The following is a 25,554-nucleotide window of genomic DNA, read 5'->3' on the forward strand; positions in this document are numbered from 1 at the left end:
CCATTGTGTCCATCATTACTTACCTGAAATCTGGTCACCGTGGGGAGTTTGCTTCTGCAGTACTCAAATACATTTTGTACTCTTGGAATTGTAGATGCTTGATCTATCACATTCGCCTTACATTTATTATAAAATTATTTTTAATAAAGATAACCATTATCATGGCAGACATAGGAACCTTTCTGCAGCTAGCAGTTATCCTTTAGAGATCACTTATGATCCTAGTTTAAGACTCCCAAGTAATTTCCTAAGGGAGACAGTGTACAAACAGACATGGCTATTGGAACTGGGAAATAAAAGACTTAGGCAGAAGGGGCTGGAGCAGGTATGGTCTCTACAAAACTCCCTCTCCAACAGGACTTTTATAAGTAATACTGTAAGGCCCCAGAATATTGATTTAAAGCTGGTGCTTACCAACAAAGCTAGAGTTGCAGTGAGAACTGGAACAGCACATGTCAGAAAGATTCAGTGATGGAGCCTGGGGAAGGGCACAGCCTCTTTAGGGTGAACTGATGTGAAAGTTTCATTAGACATTAAACCAGCATTTCTACACAAGATGAAGAGTGTTAAGCTAAACTGTAGACCAGTTTAAATTTCCATTAAAAATGTAAAATAAAACATGGTAAAAGTTTTCCTACCGGACTTCGGGAGTCAGTTTTCTGTATACACTGAAATTCTCCAAACTATCTTCCATTTAGTTCTTTGCAGAATAAAAGCAAGAGGCTCTACTGATAGTACAAACTTCCTGTCTAGGAGGTTATAAAGACTAACAGAGCCTTGAAGATGAATTAAGCTCTTTTTTTTTTAATTCTGAGGCTTTTCGTAACTATGCTTAGTATAACCTATAAGAGCTTAGTTTAACTTTGCAGTTTCAAACATTAAGTTAACACTCTCTCTCTGCAGTTTTTTTCAATGGCCAAACACATTTCAGAATGCTGTAGTACAATTACTCTCAGTATTGTCAAGCTCACAACCAAGCACACCCATCTCCTCTGAACTGTCCACAGGTGATGCTTATTACTGTAAAAAGGCCATGAAGCAGAAATGTATTCAGTTATAAAGAAGTGCTAGGAAGTGATACCCTGAATTTCAACAACTCTTCTCAGAAGGCCTAGTCTGGGCTGTTATTATGGGTTTGATTTGCGATTGGTTTTTCTCAAAAAAGCAGGTTTTAGCTTAGGCAGTAAAGAAGACAGGCATTTGATATTGCTATTTATTTCTTTTTAAAAATTAGACAATTCTCAATGTAATATTCTAGCAACATGCTACTAAGCACTCTATACATTCCTTTCTTCAGAATAATTCCAACTAGATCTTGGCAAGAATAAACCAAATAAGAATTACTTTAATAGTACCAACCAGAATTAAACCAATGGAGAACTCCTCTCCTGAATCTGACATTATATTTATGTGAAATTGCACCACTCATATTTAATACTGTGTTGTCTTATATAACTATTGAAATACAAATATTTCACTTCTCTAATAGAAACATTGTGTGTATATTTTTTCATCTAATTCAGAATAATAAAATAAAAATTTCCATGGGCATTAAGAAAAGTTTCAACTAAGGTTTCATAAGGCAGGCTTTAAAATAGTGCCTGAACCAGTTCTTCCATAGAGTTCTTGATTAAACTCTACACTTTCAATAACTATTTTCAGCAGTGCAAATTACGTGTGCTCCAAAACCATTTTAATTAATACTAGTTTGACAACCTGAATATGCAAAGTCAAACCACAGGATACTAAGTACTTTTTGAGATTTGTTTGCTTATCTACAAACAGAACTTCCCTCCAACATCCCATGGAGCAGAAACAATTGTGGTAGCAATTAGAAAATACTCATTTGTCAGATTCAAGGTCACTAGTTAAATTATTCAGTCAGTTTTACTTCTAGCAAAGACAATCTCTTACAGGCATGTACAGTTTTGTATGTTGTTTCCCAATTTGTTTAGAAGCACACTCTTATATTCTCTATTTTACAGTGTTGTGCTTTTTTACTTATTCATCTGTACCAGTTTTTAGCTGAAAATTATTGTTCAATTTGTACAAATCACCCGTAATTTAAACTGTATAATTACATTTCATGTAATCTCACAATTTCATTGGGTAATTAAGTGATTCTCTCTCTACAGCTTTTTTATGAAAAAAAAAAGCAATATACAACTAATGAATCCCAGTAGGATTTTTCCCCCTCACAAGCACTGACATTAGTTATTTAAACACACTGAACCAAATCCGTGGGCATGTCTGATGAATTGTGCAGGAATCAGACATGCATGCAAAATGGCTCAAAGCTCACCTGTCACAAAGGGCCAGATCCTATAGCAGGCCTGCATCCTTTTCACAGAGAGAGGAAAAACAAGGTGTGAATGTCTAAATTACATCAGCTGTACAGCTACAGTGGACCTTCATGGAGAAGGAAAGCCCAGTAGTATGCCCTCTTAAATTCTCCAGCATTTACTGTATTATTTTAGGAGTGCATATGGAAAAGATATATGGAACTCTATAGCACCAGAGGATTATACTTAAAATCCTCTCGGGGCAAATTACGCTGAATTTAGGGCCATTTTAGGGCTGGTATTTTTATTTTCAGTAGCTATACTATTCTAGAGGATCTAGCCTCTATCATCATAGTGCAAATGTAACCTCTTGTATAGGTATCTTCTGGCAACAAACAAACAACATAACCTTAACAAAGAGAGGTACACTTTGTTAGTGAGGCATCATACATGGACTCTGTTATGCACCCAGGCACCTTCTTTCATTGCTGAACCACCCACTTTTCAGAAAACATTTTAAAAATAACATTTCCTTTGATAATATTAGAAGTAGATGAAATTATTTTTTCCTCAGTAAATTAATAAAGTACAGTATAAACTGACTTTTCCAAAGTCATTTCAGTTTAAAATGGGCTGCAAAAAGTTACAATGTTTAATGATAATTTCAGAATAGTACCTGGTTCACAAACATTGTTTTTTTGTAATGAGAAAACTTTGTAAGCAAAAAAATAACCGCATTTTCAAGTGATTTGCAGACAGTATTTTAGGTGCCACCACCACCTGCAGTTACGATGATGATGCCTTGCACCAACAGAACACTGTCCTACTGATGATCAACATTCATCTTCTTCATGCGATGAAGCAGGGCGTCTTTTTCCATTTGGACCTCAGCAAGAGCCATTTTGGCTTTGGCTAGTTCCTGTTTGAGACATTCATTTTCTTCAATAAGCTGAAATGATTAGGTTAGAAAACAAAGCTATTAGTATCCTTGCATACTGACAACTTTTTCCATTAAAGTAACTTTTAAAATACCAAACGCTCCCATTCATTGCTGGGCAGAGGTTTGTTGAGGCTGAGTCAATTGTAACTGATTCTCAGTCAGTGAGTGTAGAACATGGAGAGAGCTGATGCCATTAGCTCAAAAAGTGGGATAGCCAGTGTTTTAGCTATACCATTTCCATTCTGGAATGGAATGGAAATGACCCAAGCTTCTAAGCTTGAGGAACAGATTCTTACCCAGTGGGAAAAACAGCCAAATTGATGTGTGAGTTCTGTCCTCATCCATTCAAAATCTGGGTATGACTGATAGATAGTAAGGGTCTGACTAAACAGCCAAGTCCCTTGTCTTTGGCAGCTGTGTTGTACAGGGATGAGGGAGATGGGGAGAAGAAAATTCCCTCATAAAACTCCCTCTGATGTAAAGGAAAAGAATCAGTGTGCAGTGTATTAATACACCATATAGAAAGCAGTAATTAATTGCTGAACCATACTTTAATATCCACAATCCATATTTTCCATCTCAAAAAGATTTCTAAACAGAAGTATATCCCAGGCCCACCCCCAGATAGCCTTACAATTATGATTAATAATGACTGTAACATAATTTTGAGTGGGCAAGGTGAAGTCAAAATCAGTTCTTAATACCTCATTTTTAAGGAAGTCAGCTGAATCCCTGCTTGATTTAGAAGGTCTGGGAGTTTCACAAGTAGTCTGCGTGGCTTGGTCCTGTGTTTTACGTTCAACAGATCCCACTGCTTGCTGCAATGTACCGCTTGAATTCTTCATCTTTGACACATCATTTAATTTTTGATTGTCTATATCACAGAAATAGTGTGCAGGGGTTTTGTCAAAAAAAAATTTTTAAGCTTTATTCTTATCACTAAAAAATTAAACCCACCTACACCAAATATAATACTAAGTACATTTATATTCACCTCTCAAAATCAAATTTAAGAATAAAATTTAATTAAAACTCAACCTTTTAGAGGAAGAAAGAAACAACATGTAACTTTCAGCCTGAAGAAAATAAACACATTTTTATACCGACCCATATCATCACCACAGAATATGCACTCTAAATAATCAGAAATTTGGGAACTATTAACATTGCTATTAACATACTGTCTCCAGGTTCTCTGAAGACTACATTTACATTCAAAGACACAGTGAGATAAACCTGCAGGACCAAGTTTTTAAATTAGAAAATAGCTTTAATTACTTGGCATTAAAGAAACTTTCTAGCATTTATAACTGAAGTGCACTGTAACATCTGTTAAAATATGCTGTTGTACGTCAAGGGGAAAAGTGAGGGTCATGGTCTAAAAAATACTCTTGTGCTTTTTTTGTCTTTTAAGCATTTCCTTCTAAACAAGGATTTTTTGTTCATTACCCCCTCTTCTCACTACACACACAAGGACTCAAAAGATGTAGCACTGCAGACACTTACCACTGCAGTGCAGATGGCATTTGACCTGCGCCTTTGAAGTCACTGTACATGAGCAGTCCAAGAAAAGAATAGGGATCAAAGCACTTCAGCAAAAGGGAAAAAATATGAACTGAAAGAAACCTTAAAATTATGTGTTTTCTCACTACATTACTGAATTTTCAACGTTTAGTATAAAAAGATGACCAAAATGCATTGAACGTCTTTAACTCAAACAATGCATTAGATAACATGAATAAATTAATCATGCCACAGCATACCTCTGAAACGTCTGGTCCATCCTTGCTCTACCTTCCCATCAGGTGGATGAAGGGGGCATTAAGATCATCCTGCAGCCTCTAAAGTCATATAATACATTGCTTATTGCTGGATTAACATATCCAGGATCTGGATGAAAGGGTGGGTGCACCCTCTGCAGTTTTGTGAACTCCACCAAATTGAAGGGTGGGTGACTGACACACTGATGGGTTTCAAAAAAGAAAAGAAAAATAGCTGTTTTTCAGAGGAAAGTTGATGGGCTGGAGAGACAGACTGACTGGAGCCTCATGAAGTTCAGCTGAAGCCAATGTGAAGTCCCATAGCAGGGAGTCAATAACCTCTTGCTCTGCTACAGGTTGGGGACCAACTAGACAGAAAGCAACATTGCAGGAAATGACCTCTAGGCCTCGGTCAACAGGATTTATCATGAGTCAGCAGTGAGCTCTGACAGCAAAAACCAGGGACATACAGGCTGTACTGGCAAGCATATAGCTAGCAAGGTGAGGGAAGTTGTTATTCCCCACTACTCAGCACCAGTGAGACCATATCTAGAATACTGCATCTAGTTTTGGATTCCCATGTGTGAGAAAGATACTGACAGGAGGGGACTACCAAGATAATTGTGGCCAAGAGCACATGATGTACAAATGAGGGGCTGAGTGAGATTCACTTGTCAAATCTGAAGATGAGAAGCCTGTAGGGTGATCTTAATGCCACCTTTGCCTGCCTAGTGGTAGCGTATGGAGAAGATGGACCAGATGTGCCTGAGGTGCCTGGCAAGCTATCAAGCACCTCTGTCTTGAGATGGCAGGACAGGAGGCAGTAGACACAAGCTGGAAAAAACGGGAATTCCAACTACACATGATCAAAAAAATTAATCACAAGAGTGGCCAAACACTGGGACAGATTATTTATAGCAGGTTGTGGTATTGTCTTTTTGATGCTCAGAACTTGCCCAGACACCACTGAGCGATTTTATCTAATCTGCCCCTGCTTTGAGTAGGAAGTAGGAGCAGGACCAGATGACCTTTAGAGGCTCCCTCCAACCTAGACTATGATTCTTTGACGTATCTGTGAAAGGCAACAGTGAAGTTTCAGCTCTGTATGTATTGCCTTGTTACGAGTATTCTGTACTTGCCCATGCATGTAAAAAAACCCCTCTAAGCACACATATATGCTTCATGAAAAATACAAAGTTAAATCACTGTTCGAAATGCAAGTCTCAATGCAATCCAGCCCTGAGCTGCCAGGACAGCGGTGTGATACACAGAACTGGAAATTGCTACTTCTTAAATAGTTTTTTGTTTTACAGTAGTTTCTACTACTACCTGTAACACAAAACAACAAAGACAGTAACCACCTTGGTATCTTTCTGTAAAGAAAGGCAATTTTTTTGTTTGCTTTGTAGCAACAAAGGGACCTTAAACTTACAATGATGAAGTGATATGCACTGATGAAGCATACCCTGATGACATTATAAGCATATTTTTATTTCTCTCAGGTCGATTCAACTGTGGGTTATCACAGCCAATACACTATTCAAAAAGGTAGTCTTCCTCTTTGTGACTATACTTAGAATTAAGGTATATGGCAACACACCTTCCACAAATTATCATCAGTTATCTTTTCATAATTAGTCACATACATGCACAAAGGAAAAAACAATAGGATTATAGAATTGAGATATCAAGGTGGAGGAACATACAGACCTCTAATGAGAAAAGTGCCATCATCATTTCTTTCTATCCAGAGTATGTCAATATGCAGTTTTATGGGTACCAGCTCCGATGCCTTGAGATTTTCACGTGGACTGTCATCCTAAAAAATACATATAATCAAAAATGAGTTTACCAGGAAATCAAAATAGATAATTGTTAAAATTAAATGATCAAAATTGATAATGTTCATTTAAACATAAGTGGATTTAATGAAACTTGAAAGGGAATGTTACAGAGCATAATTTTCTAATGGGATCTCCACTAAACTTTGGCTCCATTTTTTTCCCCCAGGGATCGTATTAAAGGCTCAAAATTATCTGTGGAGTAAGTCTGCTGAACTCAATATACAGTCCGACTAAAATACTTTGAGAAGTGTTTTTACAGACATCTCAGTAAGACTATACCCCAACCCAAGACATTTGTTAGCTCAGGAGCTCCCCGAGTCACAGATAAGAAGCCTGTACTATATAGTATCTGATTCTCCCTTGAACTATTTAAAGATTGAATGGGTATAGCTATCATTCTTGAGTAGATTTTGTCTTTTTAGAATTTAGTTTGGGATGACACCAGCTGCAGTTTAGTTACATTACTGTACTCAACAGAAGAGAAACTTCACAAATTACTTCTTTGGGGACTCTCCAGGAAGTCTTTATAGTTCATTATCCCTGTCAAACAGAATAACGCAGCCAGTATAATCAGAAACTATACATATCAGCATTAAACGTGTACCAAGAAAGCTGTTGAGATATAGCTTCCAAAGTTTCTTGAAACAGCATTGAGACTGCACCAGAAAATGCAAACAATAAAATAATATTTCTTAAATTCCTCCCTTGCCATGAAACACACTGCATCAAGTCTCATGCAGAAGAAATAAAAGAACATACTGCATTGAATAGGCAATGCAGCATACATTTGAACCATATCCTCTCACGCTATAATACCCAACAACTCTACAGAAATTAATCATCTCTATGTCAAATTTGCAGTTTGTCAACCATAAGTAACTTCACCATGACTTGTGTGCACTGCTGAGTGAGCACTTTGGTGCTTTTGCTGCCAAGCAGAATCTTGTTGCCAGTTTATTAATGTACATTCCCCATCTCAAGCAGCTGCTTTCTCAACATTTTGCCTAAGTCTGCCTTCTTGCCAATAAACCAGCACAATCCTGGTTCTAAATGCAAATGACTGTATGTTAAGACTTTGCTATTTGCATTTGGGCATTCATGTTTGTAATCCACTGAAATCTAAGCAATAGATCCACAGGTCTTAAGGAAAATGCTTGTGCTAATCCTGTAAAGGAGAAACAGTTCTAAAAGGATGCCCAAAGATCCTCAGGGGCTGGAAGGGCTGTATCACTGAGGAAGGAAAACTGATGCATTTTGAGTAGAACACAAAACAATTGCCTTTCCAGTCAATAATAATCTTGGCAGAATCAAGACCTTAGCCCCAGATGTAGAACTGGAGCTGGTATTCCAGTCCTCACCTTGTTCAAAGTTTATGTGGGTGATTATTACTGTCCAAAGCAATGTAATAATTATTTTTATGTTTGTTTGTTTTTCTGTTGTTCTACACCCCTCAAAAAAGTGTCCTTATCTTTATATTCAGTGGTTGTGCAGCACAGAACTCACCATCTTCTTCAAATGTCTGAAAGAAAATCCCCTAAGAGACTTGAGCAGAAGTGTCCTCTTAATGTTACTATTTTAAGATATGGTGCTGAAAAATGCTTGCATAGTTTAGTATCTGTTTCTAGGTAGAGCAGAACATGAAACTTGGGTTGTAAGAAACAGTATTCAAGTGGTTTGTACTGGAATTCCATAACTTTTTTTCCTTCGCACAGAATTTTCATTGCAAGAACTATCCTCCAACTAGGAGAGAGAAATAACCTTTAAAATCCATGGTTTGTAATTAGAAAACCATATACTTTGCTAGGCAAAAAAGCCCAACCAGAAAAACCCACACTGTGCCTCTAGAAGCTTGATATACCTTACGTATAAAATTCCCAGACACTGTCCTCCTACAAGAGAGATTTGGGAGAGGAGGAAAAAGTATAAAATATTAATTCATACAAATAACTTGGCCATGCAGATAATTCCCCTCCAGGCATACCACAGAGCTAACCAAATCTATGGATTTTAAAATTGTTTTAGTGTTATCTAAAGACCTTTCAGAGTATGATAGCAGTTTCTTTGAAGTTAACTGTATCTAGATTAGTAGTTTATCATCAAAGAAACGAGAACACAATTTTTTTTTTAGAGCAGCCAAGTATCTCATTGTTAACATACTTTTAAATTAATCCTTGCATTAGAAACTTTTATCTTCATAGGCATCACTTCTGCGACAGTTTCATCTTCTAGAAAATGTTGAATGTTTGTGAGAGAAGATGTTAGAAATTCAGCACTGAAGTTCTCCACATGACACTGAAGAAACCCATTTTTTACAGCTAGCAGGGAATGTACAACAGCACTAGGCCCGCTTTCCCATCTCAAACTAATCTCAGGTGATGAATTAACAGGTCCAGCCACAGATTTACTGTCAGAACCTGTTGCAAAAAGAAAACAAATTTGCATTAAAATTTTGCAGTGTACAAAAAAAAACAATTATGATGTAATTATTTCTGCCTCTATTGTCCAACAGATTTTCCATAAAGTACCATATAGCTATTATTCATAAAAGGCAGTGTTGCAAATACAGAACTTCAGAGCAAATTTCTAAGTATATCACTTCAAAGTACAAAAATAAAAAGTACATTTAAGGACTAGTACCTCATTGTGACAAGAGAAACGACAATTCAGAAGTATCACCATCCACAAAAAAAGTTTGTGTTTCCTTGGTACCTTGACAATGGAAAACCAATTGTTTTGCATACTCTTCCACTAAGTTCTTACATTTCAATTCAGAAAAACATTGAAGTCACTTCACTCTCTCAGGAGAACAGGTATTTTCTTGGAAAGGCTGAACTTCCTGACTTAGGAAACATAAATAGCAATGCAGTAAGATAGAAAGTATGGCCACACATGCATTACTTGAGTGGCAACAGACTTGAACCTTAAAAAAACTCTGGCACTTTCTTGCTAATTTCAGTGTCTTTAATCAGTAAAGACAACTGCAACATTCAACTAAAAAAGTTCTAAAAACCATAATAAACTAAAGTAAACTAAAATAAAAATTTAAGGTAACCAGATGGGGGGGGTCAGTAGTATCCATTTCTGGTACTAAATAGTTATCCCCATGGAATTCTCAAGTCATCTCATCACTATGACAGCTGACCTACAGAAATTATCTCTATGACAAGAAGCATAATCACAGTAACTATAGAAAAAACAAGCATTTAAACTTGAAAGATACCTCAAGAAAGAAACTCAGGAAAAATCAACTGAGTTATGTCAATTCATCATGCCACAGACACTGCCTGGAGCTACAGCAACCTGACTAAGTGATTTGCTTTCCTATCTACATTAATTGGGTTCCCCTTCCTGTATAGTGTGCCAGTTCACGGATGACCTGGCACAGCAGCAGAGCCAGGACTTACACGCTTATCTACTGGCACTAGACTCAGGGTGTATGGACTGTTGATCTGGGCTGACAAAGACCAATGGCAACATGAACATGAGAATCTTCAGCCTCTGCTGTGAACCAGAATCTCTCCCTTTGTTACCTCTGTGAATAGAAGTTTCCACAACACCAACAGCCATGACTCCATCCTTCAATCTTTCCAATGTTTAAGAAGTGCTAAATCTCATAATCCCTTTTGCCTCAAAAACCCACCCCAAAAACAAAGCAACCAACCAAAACCATACTGCACGTATCAGGTATTAGCGATCTTTTTAGGCTCACTCCAGACAGAAGTGAATAGACTACCAGCAGCCCAGGAGAAGAAGGGAAACTCTCCAGACAGAGGTACAATGACCACTCTATTCAATGAATCTCTGCAACTGGTTTGGGAAACTTCGTTTTCCTCAAGGATCCATACACTTCTCACACATATAGATAAAGAAATAAGCAGTAGGTGCCCTAATTATTTCTGCAACAGAAGAGAGTACCTGCATTATTGCTAGAAGAATCCAAAGTATAGAAAAAGAGCAGAGGAAAAGACCATGCAATCAGTCTCAGATTTGAGTCAATTTTAGTTACCTTGCAGATACCTGAAAGGGGCAGCATCATGGGAAGATGGAGTAAAAATTGCATTAAACAATTTGGAAGCTGCTGTGAACTGCTGTTGCCTTCTCACAAGCATGTCAAGCATGGTAAGATCTCAATAAAAGCACAGCCCTCCCACAATACCTCTGCTATACTCCATCCCCACCTTCTTTTGGTTTTGCTGCCAGGCAAGATCTGATAAAGCTGCAGTCCTGCATCCAGCCTTGCAGGGAACTGCACAGCTGCCATGTTGTCCTCAACTCAGTCCAGCTTTTAGCCACATTTTTCCCTTTCTACATCTACTGAATTAACAGTATAGTAGGCTTTAAATAGTTATTTTCATCCAGAACACCTTGTAGACTGTAATTACAACTTGAGTATTCACTGCTTTGAATGGTTCGTCAGGTTACTGGTTACAATTGTTAATGCAGCACTTGAGAAAGTTTTATGAAAGGTCTTGAAGGGGGAGGTTGCTTTTATTGGGATATTATCATACACATTTGCTCACTTGTTCTTTTAGTTGAATTTTATTACTGTTAACTCAAATAGTCTCTTTTGATCTGATTCTTGAGCTTTTTCCAAACTTTTTCTCCCTTTGTTCTTCTAACAGAAATGAATATGGGAGATGGGGAGCAGCAACAGCTGCAGAATGTTCCTGACAGTACAGAAATCACAGCTCTATGGCAGAGAGAAGAAAAGATCAGCAGACAGAAGATGTACATCACAGAATGGGAGTAACCAGCAATGCACAAAAAACCAAAAAAAGTGTCATTGCCTCACCCATTCAGGTACCCACCAGAAAGAGAAAGGAAGAGATACCAAGTGGAAGTATTTGGAGATCCCAATCATGTTATAACCTTTTCGTCCATGAAATAATCAGACAGTGCACAAGCCTCTCATTACCAGCTGAGAAGCATTATCATTACCAGAGGAAACAGGTTCTAGTTGTAGATACACACAAGAGCAGGAAGGTGGCATGTTCATATTATTTACTCCCTCTGGCTTTTACAGAGGATATGGCAGATAACCAGAAATCAATTTGCCTGCTGTATGAACTGAAGGTCAGTCATGAGTCCTCCCTGCTGGACCTCTTCCTTGCCCTCAGATGCTTGAATCATGCAACAGCTGCTCAGGCAGCAGCTGCTGGCAATGCTCAGCTTACCAGTAAATAGATTCTTTAGCCAGGGCATCAAAGGCTGTACCACCTCTGAAGCTGAAGCACCTCCTGAACAAAATCCATGCTGATAGAAGGTTGGAATACAAAATGGCAGCCAACAGCTGCTATAGCTATTTCCTGGGAAAGGAGCTGAACCAGATGCAGGTGCATCAGGGATCTGCCCCAAAAATCCCACAGTGCAACAGAGCTTACATCCAGCTATCCACGTAGAAGGCTGGCAGAGAGGAGCAAAGCAGACTGTGGCATGAACTTCCATGCCAAAACATCATGCCAAGGAAGAAACCTCACCCTATGAGAACTCAGTTTTCTGGCAAAGAATGTATATATTGTACTCACGGCCAAGAACAGCTCTGACAAGACACTGATTGATCAAGTTGTGCAAATATCTGGCATGAAACTACACTCTTTGTATCAAGCTTAAAAAACCCCAAAAACCAACCAAAAAACCAAAACAAACAAAAGCCCCAACCCAACCCAAAAACAGTTGTCTATCTTTAAAGCTCATATTTCCTGACAGAGGAAATTTTTAAAACTTTCTTAAACCACTTATTATAAGTCTGTTTAAACTGTGTGTGTCATTTAATCTAGAGAAACTGATCTTGAAGAAAAGAAACTTTCCTTCACAGGAAGGTACATTAGGCAAAGTACTATTAGAGTCATAAGGGAGCTCCATCTTCACAAAACAGTACCACAATGTGTCAAGGTTCCACCCCGCCAGCAGTCAAGACCCACACAGCCTCCCACTCACTCCCGCTGCCAGTGGGATTGAGGAGAGAACTGGAAGGGTAAAAGCCAGAAAACTCATGGCTTAAGATAAACACAGTTTAATAGCAAAAACAAAATCCAAAACATAGCCCCATACTAGTCACTATGAAGACAATTAAGTCTACCCCAGCCAAAACCAGCACATAATGCAGCTTACTTCATTTTCAAAAAAGCAAACTAATGACCAGAATTCAATGCAATGCACCTTTTCACCCACATCATCAAGACAGCTCCATTTATTTACTCTTCCTTTTTAATGTATGGCAATGGAGAAAGAAATCAGAGTTCTAAACCAGCATAAAAGGGACGCTACTATACTAACATAAAACTGTGTTTGCATTTTTATTTACTTATAACAAATACTTCCAGCTCCAATTTCACCACACTGAATTGTTAGTTCTTACCAACAGTTCTGCTGCACAGATATTGTCGAACACCAATATTTCCCAGTTGGTTTGGTATCACGCGGTTGACCTGTAAGCATATTTCTGTGTCTTCTCCTCTGATGTCAATTTCACCATTAACACCAAACACTTGAAAAACTACAACAGACATCTGTCAACAAAACCCAGATAAAACAATATAAGATTATAAAATGAAATTACAGTGATTATTGTTTGTAAGGTATGTCTAAACCTTTTCCACCACAAAAGGAAAAAATATCCCTTTGTATCCAAAACCCTTGCTCACAGAGAAGCACAAAGTTTTCTCATTTCTTCTTTTCTTTTTGTACACATTGGCTTCATAATGGATTGCTCAACAGCCTGTCCAAAGACAGACACTTGTATTTATACCCCACTGACACCAATTCAGAATTGGCTAGAAAAGCAATGGAAGTGAGACAGATTTTCCTTACTCTGACAGAGAAGCACATGACCTATGAGGTACCTGAAATGCATCTGACATTACCTATAACATATCTACAACTGCATTTAACTTTATGCATATCATAAGCACAACCAAGCATTTGCAGTGCTGAATCAGACCAGGTTGAAGAGCTAGGATAGGCTACTAAACTTTGGCTATCTGCATAGTAGTTAGCCCTTTTCCTCTATTTCCTGGGTTGCAGTATTTTCAAGAAAGAGGTAGAAGCCAGAGTTAAGTCAGCTTTGGTATCAGATGATGTGTGTCCATCATCATTACTACTATTTTGGGTTCAATTTCCTAATGACTTGAAAAATCACCTCTAAAAGCAACCATTTTAGTTCTGTTTTAAGGTTTAATTTACAGAATCATGTATTCTAATGGAATACAATAATATTACCATTTCTTCACTAGTCTCATGGGCATTTTCTGAAGCAGCACTCATGGCATCTGGAGATGACCCATCACAATTTTCAATCACCGTGCCTCCTTCGTGGGCATTTTCTGATGGCCTTTGATAGTTTGTAGCTGTAATACCTTCCATACATACATCAGAAAAAACACAAAGTTAGCACAGCATAATCTGAAACACTCCTACATTAAAGGCAGTGTCTGCTACTCATAAAAAACTCATTTTTTACATGAGCTGAATGGCTTATTAAACAAATATTTATGATTGAACTGCCAAATCCATTCCTCTTACAGAGAGTTCAAAGTTCTAAATGCTAATCAAAAGTAAAGCAGGATATAGCGACAAAACCAAAACAGCACTCTACATGCATTATTAAAAGAAACTGTGAAGGCATTTTTTAGTCTTCCAAATAAATGTGATCCAGCCGGAAAAAAAAATTCCAAGTTGTGTATCTTAAAATACTGCACAGTGCCTTTAGAGCAGATGTCTGTGTTTGTATGTTTAGAGAAATAAGCTACATATACTTTCATCAGAGCAATGATGATAATGTTTCCTTGACAACTGGAAAGCATTGATACTTAACCTGCAGTTAAATATTGTTTAACAAGCTAAAAAGACATATAAAGGTCATTTAAAATGGAAAACTTATTTTATGGTACACTCCCACACAAACACATGCAGGAATAGTCCTACAATTCAAATATGTAACAGGCTTGCAAGTGAAACAGTCTTCTCATTATTGCTCTAGACTGAAGAGAAATCCTACAGAAAAAAATAGTCAGTCTTTATTCAAAGTATAATTATCAGAAAAGAGCTAACAATAAGGTCTTCTTACTCTATTTCCTGACATGAGAAAATGATTTCGTAAGTATATGCACAGATGAGCAAAAATTGGACAAATACTTGCTATTAAGACAGTCAATAGCTAGGAGCTACTCCTTAAGGGATGAGCTGCAAGAAGACTACCAAACCTATCTGCCTGGCAATTAGCATGGTGAGCATTAGTGATAACTCATTTCTTTTTCATCCACCTCTAAAATGAAAGCTTCTTTACCACTTCATTTGTAACACCAATTCAGGCTACAACCTGTAAATAACTTGCAGCCAAAGCAGTTGCTTTTAAGCAGAGCAAGGAACAAGTTCTGCTGAATTCAGATTTGCAACACAGCCCTTCAATGCTCTTACTTTCCTCAAGAGAGTAAAATTAAGCTGTGTTAAAATTAAATAGTGCTGCTTAAGTAGCGCACATTATTGCTTTCACTTGAAATAATATATACTGAATACACTTGGTATTACTGGTGAAGGGAACAGAAAGAGTCTTGTAAAGTATCCAGGATTTGCTGGACTAGAATCCTTTTGAGCACGACTTTAATAACAAACAACATTTTCATGTATTGCTTAAAAATATTTTGTTTAACCTACTTACCTTTCTCCAGAAAGCTTTGACTATCACTTCCATCACTCTCTATCAAATGATCCTCTAGCATCATACTATCAATAGAGATGGTATCCAGAGAAACTTGTGATGGACTTCTCTTCATATTTTTGTAAGAAACAGAGAATGCAGGGAGGTTGGATGAGTAGCGTTCCTTAGGCTTAGCACTTTTAAAATATAAAGATACGAAGAAATTATTATTTCAAATTAAAGGAAAAACATAGAAGTTACTTTAAAAAATTCCTCTAAAGCTGGCAAGATATAAAACAAAAAAATCTGATTATTCAATAATCCTTTGATAGGAAAAAGAGGTAAATGTAGAAACAACATATATTCATCCAGGTATTTGTGTCAGTAATTCTCTCAATACGTATTTCCTAACATTTAAACTAAAAGTAAATAGTTTAAATCAATTAACTAACACTTCATCTTAACTTTCACTGAATGCTGGATACCGCGTAACTTCTTACATACAATCACAGAACAGCCTGAGTTGGAAGGACCATAGAGGCCAACTCTTAAGATGTTCCTTTCCTGACTGCTGAAAGTACTACAAGTCTGTGGCCAACAGGATTACTAAGTATTTTCAAAGAGTAGGAAAACTGATTTAGTATTAAATCTTCCATACCTTGATGAAGACTGGGATGCAAACATTTTAACTGAAGTCACTTTTTCTTTGTTGATTTCAAGCTCTTCAGATTCTAAGGCAGCTTCTGTTTCCAAGTCAGCGACTTGGTTAGGACAGCCTTCAGTTGTGCCTTCCTGTTCATTTAACTTATTTGAAAATATGTTTCTGTCATCCTCTTTATCAATGAAAAATTCAGTAGAATCTTCTCTCTTATTTAGAATGGACACCGAATCCCTAGGATTCAAACTACTTTTCTCACTTAGAGGTCCACAGACCTCCTCTGAATCACTTCTACTAAAAAGTCCACTGCTTCCTCCTTCACTTGTATCGCCCAAACCTTTATCTGATGCATCATCAGAAAATGACATTGCTTTCTGAAAATCCATATTACTGTCGGATTTAAACAAAAGAGGATCTATTAAAATTCCTTTATTAACTTCAGCATTCAGAGGCTTGCAGTCACTTACATAATCAAAATTAGTAATACCAGCTTCCACTATCTTACTACCAACTAATTTACTCTCTGAAGTAAGAGTTGCCCCATTTCCCACAGGGGAGAGTTCTGATGCCATGGGACTTCCTTCTTCCTCAACAGGAGACTTACAAGGGTTTCCCTGAGTCACTGGATGGAGCAGTAAGGCTACTTCTGCACTTTTCAGTAGGATCCCAATGCAGACATCTGTTTGCTTTGCAGGTTTTCCTGTCACTGCCTCTACGTCATTCCTTAAGTTTTCCAGGAGCAATACAAGAGATTCATGGAGAAACAGCAAAAAAAGATATTGGTAGTGATTGATCTGCACGCTTACATGTTTTTGAACATGGACAAGAACATGGACATCTGCATCAGAGGAAGAGCTTTCAGAAAGCACTCCTGAAGTCTCAGACATTTGAATACCATTGGTCAAGGGCTCTGTCTCACTGCTGTAATATTCCTTTAGAAGTTTCTTACGTTGCAATCTATTAGAGAGATCACTAGATTCACTTTTTGGAATGTTCAAGGCTGTCTGGTTATGTGATACAAGCTCTTTTTGTGACTTTGCAAATCTTATTGGCTGGCAAATCCAAAGTGAAAGCGGGAAAGAGTCCACAAAGCTTATTGGTCGGCCTTTCCCACTTTTCATTCCTTCGTAATCTATCCAAAACTGGGAAAAATGCATGGCCCAAACATCAGTAGCTGCAGATGTCTTTAATGCATATTTATTCAGTTCTGGGATGATATAACCTTTATAAACATCATGCATTTTGGTATCTTGTTCATGAGCATGTCTCTGGAAGATTGGATGCAAAAGATTAAAATTTTTTGGGGATTTAGGAAAAGTGGTGAAAGTTCTACTGAAAAATTCAGAGTCCTTGAAGTTCTGAAACAAAGCTTCTAGATCAGAGTGTCTGCAGTTTGGTGAGCATCTGGTATTCGTAGCAATCATCTCTGAACTTTGAATGGAAAGTGCACGAGGTTGATCTTTATGAATTTCAAGTTTGTTTTCAAATGGGATGATGATCTGCAAGGGAGAAATAGATTTTATCTAGTTAAAAATACATAGATTAAGAAGGTATACAATTAAAGAAACAAAATAATAGCCATGACAGCTGATATAAAGGAATATAATTACAGTTTTATGAAAAATCAAGTACAGTAACACAGAACAGGGCTAAGTCTGGCTCACAGACTATGATTTATGTTTTCTCTCATTTTTAAGAGGGATGCTGTGGCATCAATATTTGTACAAAAACATAAGGGTCTCAGGCTTTTCTTATCTGAAGGTCTTAAATTTAGTTCTGCTATATTAGGCTGAAGTGGCTCATTTGTTCAACTCAAACAGCTTGCTAAAAAGTTTCGTCAAGTGTTTCCAAAATTTACAGCTTTGAAAAACAGAGAATTATAATTTGGAGTTCAATCTGGCTTGTCAGATAGGGTTTTTCACTATACTGAGTCCTACAGTATTTTATTTCTATGTTAAGATACAAGCAAACAGTTAAATGTGCTAATGCAGCTAATACTTCTCTATTTAATTTAACCTGCATATTTTTAGTGCACATTTTAAAGTAAACATATTTTATGCCAAATCCTGTATCTTGTTAACATGAACATTGGCCACTCTAGTTTTGCTAGTATCAGTTACAATGCCTTCTATCACAATATCTCCATTCTGAATCTGGAAAGTAGGAGTAAAAAAATCATCCCTAAAGACACTTAAAGATGGAGGTAATGAAGCTTCTCCATTTAAATACAAGGACTCAGAAAAAAATAACCAAATAAAATAATTAGCTATGTGATATGTAAACATCAAGCACACTATTAAAATATTCATAATTTGCTAGAAAAAAAATAATGCTGTTAATACATGGGTGACATAATTAATATGAATCGAGGTTTGCGGGATTTAAGAATACTTTTCTCATAATTTAGTAGGCTATTCACATATAATAATTCAGTATCAGATCAATCTATATTTGCAGACTTCCAGTCATTTGCTCTTAATAACTGTTTTTATTCAGTACAAACCAAGTGCTTGTAAAGTTCCATTAAGTACGTACCAAGAGCTTAGACAGATAACCATCTCTCCATATGCTGACTTTTTAGAACCCTTGAAACCTCTCCTGTGGGCACCACTGAAAAGACTCATTTTGTTCACCTCTGAACCTTGGAAACCATACAATGAAATTCACAATGCAAACAGGGGATGGGTGAGAAATTTATCTGCTCAATAATCCTTTATTTTACAAAGGATGAGAAGACAAGGGAAGCAAAAATTTGATATTCAGCCGTATTAACAAGCACCACTCCTCTGGAATAAGCATACAGAGAAGTCATGTACCTGAACTACAGCAAGAGCCAGCATGAAACAGAAAATGGTGAGAATGGGTTTTGGAGAAGGAAATAAACCTTCAGATAAACTGCTCTCCTTACTCTAGGCACTCACTAACAAGACAAAAAGAGTTTTGATATAATACAACCAGTGGAACAAGGGAGGGCCCTTGCATTAATATAGAGTACAAATATTAATTTTTCACTAGTTATTTTTACTTTAGTGCTCAATTTCTTTTTAGTTCTGCTACGTCAAGTTCACTGATCACAGGGAAATACTTTGTTAGTACTCCCACTCAGGTCTTCAATACAAAACCAAAATACCCCTAGGACACAGATGAAGGAGTACAGGAGACAAGATGTCTGTCTTCAAACCATCATATTCTGCAGAGTTTTTTAGAGTAGTGCTTTTTCATTCATTTAGGTATTTATTTCTTAAGTTGCTGTGCTAACAGCTTTTCAGAATAAAAGAAATAGTCTTCCAAGGAACCACAAAACCTGTCCTCAGTGACAGTGTACCTTTAACATTAGTCCATCCACTCTAACATCAACATGTTCATCTGATTTTGAATTGTCATTTAACTTGTACATGGCCATGAACTGAATAAGACTCTGTTTCAAATCCAACACAAACTGGTTTAGCCAAAGAATACTTCTCTGATCCAGGGTGAACTGTAAAGCATTCAGCTGGCCATACAAATTTGGACATGGAACTAAAAGAGAAAAGAAAATGAAACCATGAGAATAAGTAAAATGTTTATGGGTTGGGTTTTGTTTGGTTTTTAAATGATTGCAAACTTACATTTTTACCAGTACTTTTCATCAGGGAAAAAGAAACCCACTCCTTTAGTCTCAAGGACGAATAAATTGTTAGTGGATACCTGAAGCGATGCTTCTTTCTCTCACTCCAAGCAAGTAACTGAATTTTTGAGTGTAAAAAAAAACTAATAGAATTAAGTCTGAGGAAAGGGGGAGAATATTCTCATTACAGAGGAAGGGCAAGACCATGGAAATTTGCTGTCCTCAAGAAATCCATCCCCAAGAAATCCACTAACATTTCTGTATATAAAACAGGGCCAGCCACAGAATACATTCCTACAAATAACTCCAGCACCTCTTTGTTGCGTTTTAGATATTACTGCAATAGTTTGAGTTCTTTTATGTAGCCAGACAGTGAAATTGCAGAAACAATATGTGGATGCTGGAGAATGAATAATTCATGTGCCAGTAAAAATGCTGCAAGTGTTTTCAGACTGAAAAACCATGTTTATAAAAAAACAGTATTAAAAGGAGTTTGCCAGGAGCAAGCACTGTGGAAATAAAGCAGTTTTGTGCTCTAGCCATTTTAGAAAGCCATTACCTATTTCTGAGTGTTAAGCTTCACAAAGGTGAAAGTAACACACAAAATTTATGCTTCAGTACAAAAAAAGAAAAAAAAAAAGAAGTCTTACTAGGAAAGTCCTTTCCATCTGGGTAGTAATATTCAGTGAATTCAATATGAATAGCTGGCATTTCTGGTGGAAGATAAAGTGACTTTTTATTGCAAGAGATCAGAGCTTTAGGGGAAGAACGACATTGGTCTGCTGTTGAAACCTGTAAAAGATAAAAGATTATTTCATTAACACATTACATTTTTATGAATGATTAAGCATTTGTAGTTGCCAGGTACTGTCCCTAGTAAGGTAACATTCCACTGCTCTTGGGTATAGGTCCTCAAGTACAACACAAAGTGCTGACAGTAAGAAAGACTTAACTGCCTTGTAGCAGAAATGACTTGCATAGAACTGTTTCACAAGAAAACTCTTTCAAAGGTACCAGATCCTCTTCCCTCATACAAAGCAAGAGGCAGCAGGTCACTTTCAAAGGCATTCAGCAGAAGCCTAGAATGATCTGATTTTTTTATTGCAAATCTTACAGCTCCTGTTTAAACATTTATGCTTGCATGGAGTGTGTTTCCATACAATCTGGTCTAGATAAGGGAGAGATTAGAAGCTAGATAAGTTTATTACACATGTTAGGAAGTTCTTGTACTGTCATAAGAACAAATTCCAGTACACAGGCCAACTCTCACACTGTATGCTAAGCAAGGTGTTCAGCATGCATTTGCAGAGATATGTATGCTTGGATATGCCTGAAGGTCTGCTTCACAGGAGAATCAAGACACTATGGAACAGTAATCTCCATTTCTGTTTCCTTACAATGTAAATGAACAACAATTAAAAACAAGTAAGAAATCAACATTTGATTTATATTTGACCTTAAATTTTATTGAATGTATCCTAGTTTAAAAAGTATGTTGCCAAAACAAAGCTCTTTCATTCAACAGTTAGCAGGTCAAACTGCTAGTTTGAAATTACCCAATGAATTAATATTGAACAGATGATGATGTCTACTAGAATGAGTTTCACTGGAAATAATGAATACATGACATTTATAAGCCTGCTTCACTCTATGTAGCTGTTTTCAAGAGGCAAACATATCTGCATTAACACACACAAAAATTCAAGTAAAATGATCTATTTAGAAAAATAGCTTTTAGGAAACTGCATAGAAATAATAACAATTCAAAAATTGAAAATGTGTTTGTGTAGAGAGGAGGAGACAAGAGCAGAAGGCAAATGGAAACATGAACAGTACAAAACAGTAGCATAAAACCACTTCAGATCCAGATGAATTCTCCTAGCAGCAATCTGAACTCTCCCACAACACCAGAAGTGATATGGCAGAAAAATGTTACAAATTGGAACAAGAGCAAGCAGAAATCACAATGACAAAGGACACATACTTAACATTTTTATTAGGACCTGAAATTTATGATCTTCCCATATCACTACCCTTCTGCCTAATGGAGATACACTTCTTCTGTATTCCACTTGCCTCAGAACAGTCAATCTGGACCACGACCAGAAACTAAAACTATTCATTCTAACAAAGGGGAGTAGGATGGAAATGGTTAAAGCGTCTGTTCAAAATATCACTGGAGAGGGAGTGGCTGGAAAAAAAATTTAAAAACTTAAAGAAACCTCTTAACAGTTTTTAATGTACTTTGAAAAATATAACAATAAGAAAACCATGATATACAAAACCACATATTAAAATACTGGGCACATAACATAGTACAATGAAAAGATTAAATTTAAATTCCAAATTCATAATTTGGAGAACAGTAGAACTTGGATCCAACACATAGTTGTGATAGGATCACAAATTTTAACAAAGCAGAAGCAGTTCCATAAAGGTCTAATCCAATAATGAATAGAAAGACTCATTAATTTCAATGGGCTTCATACTGTCCCTTAAAAAGCACAGTTACATAACAGCCAAGGGTGGAGTAGCCCCAGTTTTACTAACTTAAAGAAATGTACCTGATATATATTGAAATCTGCAAGTCTAACCACAATAGGACTAGACATCAGTTTGCCCTTTGGTTGTTGGGAAGATACAGAGGAAGCCCTAGATGCTCCTTTCGGTATCTGTTCCTTGCCTGTAGGAAAGAATAGTGATGGAATCATTGAAAAGAACAGGTTTGGGTTTTTTTTCATAGTTTTAATATTTCATGGAAGTAGAGAATTAAGTGATGTAAACAAAATACCTGTTTGTAGAATCTGAGGAGATACAGCAGGTGGTGATTTGGGAGGAGAATCTATGACCTGATCTTTCACAGCCTGCTTAAGCAATTCAACATTGCTTTTGAATTCATTTAATAATTCTTTGGCCCATCCACTTCTGGTTTTAGTTGCATCACTATAATGCATCCAGTGATCACAGCTGTCTCCTGCAAATAAGAGAAATGGGGGAAATATTAATTCATTTGAAATTTTGCTTCTAACAGGATAACAAGTTTCCACTATTTCACAATTACTCTTCAAACTATAAGCTCATTGCATGCTGTAATTATAGAACAACAGCAGTCATACCAGACGTTAAAACAGAAGTTATATATTCCATAAAACCAAGTCCCAGCACTTCACAAAATCACTCAGAATATAGCATTGCCAGCTGCCTTATAACACCACTAACACTCAAAACATCATTGAGTATTTTCAGTTCAGAGAAATCTTATGACACATTAATGTCATATGTGAGAACATGCAAAAAAATGCTCAACTGAAAAAAAAAAGTGAGAGCAAGTAACAGAACAATGTTCTCATGCTCACTTTTTCCAAGCTTATCTTTCCTGCCAGAACTGTGTCCTAAGAAGTTCCTGGTCCCTTTCCAGAAATGAATTCTTTTTGTCTTGGTTCTCTAGCACCTTTATGGCACACAAACAAGAAGGTAAGTTCAAGAAGTGCTGCAGCACACACAGCCTTAAAAATCAATCCCACTGGAAATTCTTTTGTTCCTGTTTTCCATTCCAACATGTTTCTGTTGGTCAAGCACTCAAACCTCTGAAAGAAATACCTATAGCTTTAAATAGTCCCCGTAAAGACATTCTACCAACCTGTTCAATAATGAGGATGCAATAACAAATAATTTGTAACAGTTGGTAGATCACTCCTTAAATACTACCATGTGAACACTTACTTTATTGGGGCTTAATGAATTTTTGGATATTTATACTAGGGATGAGTAAATATGTTTGCTATTAAAATAGGAAAATGATTTTGGAAAAAAAGTGATTTCAAGTCTAAATGCAAATATTGCAGCATTGAATAGGGTGGGGCCTATCACAAGAGATGATATTTTTCCCCACACTTCTTCCTCACAGTTATCTCTGTAGGTTATTCACATTTTTATAGCTAAGGAAGAAGATAAAGGAACAGGGAAGAAACCAGAAAGGGAACAAAAGGACAAACTCTGAAGGACCTACAGGACTTGGTTAGCATTACCATAGGGAAAGCTCTAATACCCCTTCTGGGAAGTCAGTCTGGGCAGCTGCCCCTCTGAAGTGCTTGCACACAAACACATGCAGCATCACGAATGTGTGGGAGCAGGGCAACCACCGGGGTGTGCAGGTGTATGCAAATGTATGATCTCATTAGGATCACAGGTGTGGTGAGACAGCACACACAACTGAAATGCTGCAAGGGATGAACACGGCCTTTTGGGAAGCACAAGAGGGCACAGAGGGTGAGACCAATGGGAACAGATGGAACTCAGCCTTGGGAGGGATGATCAGCTGACTGAGTGTTTACAGGCTGGGAGTAGAGGACAGACCAACATGAATGCTGATGTGGATTTCTGCTCCAGACCATCTGATTAGGAAGATGATCAGGCCCTTTTTCTTGTCACATGCTTTGTAACACATCCTGTCTCTTCTAAATTTTTTATATTTCTACTAGAAATTATTTATGAGAAATGTTTTATTTGGAAGAAACACTTCTTTGGAAATTGCTAACATTTTTTTAATAACATTTCTTAACAAAAGGCTACACAATTGAACCTCTACACACTGAAATTCTTGTTCAGCAAAATAAGATAAAAAGCAAAACACTGATTGGAAATGGACATAAAATGACAGACTTCTATATATGAAAAAAATCTAGCAGATTGATTCTTGCTAATATCTAGTTACTGAATTCTCAATATGCAATACTGCCTTCCTCTGTTAACACAAAATTCTCTTCATGTCAGAAGACCAAACAAAACAGTGAAAAGCATTTGGCCTGAACCAGCTCATTTGCAGAAATTAAATTGGTTCCCAGGTTGTTGCTTTTGTTGTTTGTTTTTGCATATAGAAGGAAGTAAAAAGGTGCATTTCAAATGGTTTGAGCACGATTATCTAAGTTGTATACATGTACACACAAATTTTTTTAGCATTCAAGCATAGGTAATTCATAAAATGCTCGCTTTCATACCTGCTTTATGAAATGGATAATAGTCCACTGTTAAATAGCTGAAGGAAAGCTGCATGGCCCCTCCTGTAACACGTCTATTTGGGTCTGTAAAACAAAACAATGCTTGGCTCTGCAGATATTGCATTTAGCATGTTAGTTCTATGTTGCTGTAATCCTTTAAACATCTAACAGCTACTGCTTTCTTCCCTTTACTGTCTCTCCTTACAACCTCATTATCTAATTCCCTCAAAATCTTCATTCATATAGTCTTCACTGGTTCCTAAAGATCAGCTTGTAGAATTCTGTACTCAGTCACTACTTATAAATTGCATACTGTTTTCAATGTTATTAAAAAGACAACACTTTGAAAACATACTACTGCAGTTTTTCTGAAACAAAACTTTTTACACTGAATATATGATTATGATCAGTCTTTGAAGTCAACATTTACTTTCAAAATACTATATAATGTAATTTTATTTGACAAATACTGCAGGGAAGAGGTCTTCTGAGAATCTTCTCCTCTGACTTCTTCCACTGTTGAATTTAAACTTCATGGCCAAAAATAAGGGACCAATAAAGAGATCTCATCAGGAGTGATAAATTCCAACTGCAGTGTATACACTGCATGTAAGGAAATATGCCTCTAGCCAGTGAACCTTATGCTCTGCTGCTCTGAAAGCGTCTTTCCTAATCAAGGAAATGCATTTGTTAAACCCTAAGTTTTTCATACTCTTCTCCAGCAGACCTTGCATGTTTCCATAAATTTTTCCATGACTAGCCAGCTTCTTGGATATACACCAATATGTCACTCTTCTGTGATCACTTTTAAAAGGCATGAAAAAAGTGCCT

The 25,554-nt window shown here is 36.9% G+C and overlaps 1 protein-coding gene across 4 annotated transcripts in view; it reads right to left on the reverse strand.

Annotated features, from left to right (window-relative positions):
- Positions 1-1,199: 1,199 nt before the first annotated feature.
- Positions 1,200-25,554, reverse strand: part of BLTP3B (bridge-like lipid transfer protein family member 3B) — a 52,868-nt gene continuing 28,513 nt past the window's right edge. For all 4 annotated transcript variants that reach the window (XM_069000768.1, XM_069000777.1, XM_069000785.1 and 1 more), the window contains 13 exons: positions 24,724-24,807; positions 22,518-22,700; positions 22,291-22,409; positions 20,377-20,518; positions 19,445-19,638; positions 16,120-17,618; positions 15,483-15,658; positions 14,045-14,181; positions 13,185-13,335; positions 8,984-9,240; positions 6,693-6,801; positions 3,927-4,096; positions 1,200-3,231 (listed from right to left, as the gene is read on the reverse strand). In XM_069000768.1, the coding sequence (XP_068856869.1) occupies positions 3,106-3,231; positions 3,927-4,096; positions 6,693-6,801; positions 8,984-9,240; positions 13,185-13,335; positions 14,045-14,181; positions 15,483-15,658; positions 16,120-17,618; positions 19,445-19,638; positions 20,377-20,518; positions 22,291-22,409; positions 22,518-22,700; positions 24,724-24,807 (3,347 nt within the window). In that variant the 3' untranslated portion in view covers positions 1,200-3,105. The remainder of the gene's footprint in view (positions 3,232-3,926; positions 4,097-6,692; positions 6,802-8,983; positions 9,241-13,184; positions 13,336-14,044; positions 14,182-15,482; positions 15,659-16,119; positions 17,619-19,444; positions 19,639-20,376; positions 20,519-22,290; positions 22,410-22,517; positions 22,701-24,723; positions 24,808-25,554) is intronic.

Source organism: Aphelocoma coerulescens, chromosome 1A (assembly GCF_041296385.1).
Source record: "Aphelocoma coerulescens isolate FSJ_1873_10779 chromosome 1A, UR_Acoe_1.0, whole genome shotgun sequence".
Classification (NCBI taxonomy): domain Eukaryota; kingdom Metazoa; phylum Chordata; class Aves; order Passeriformes; family Corvidae; genus Aphelocoma; species Aphelocoma coerulescens.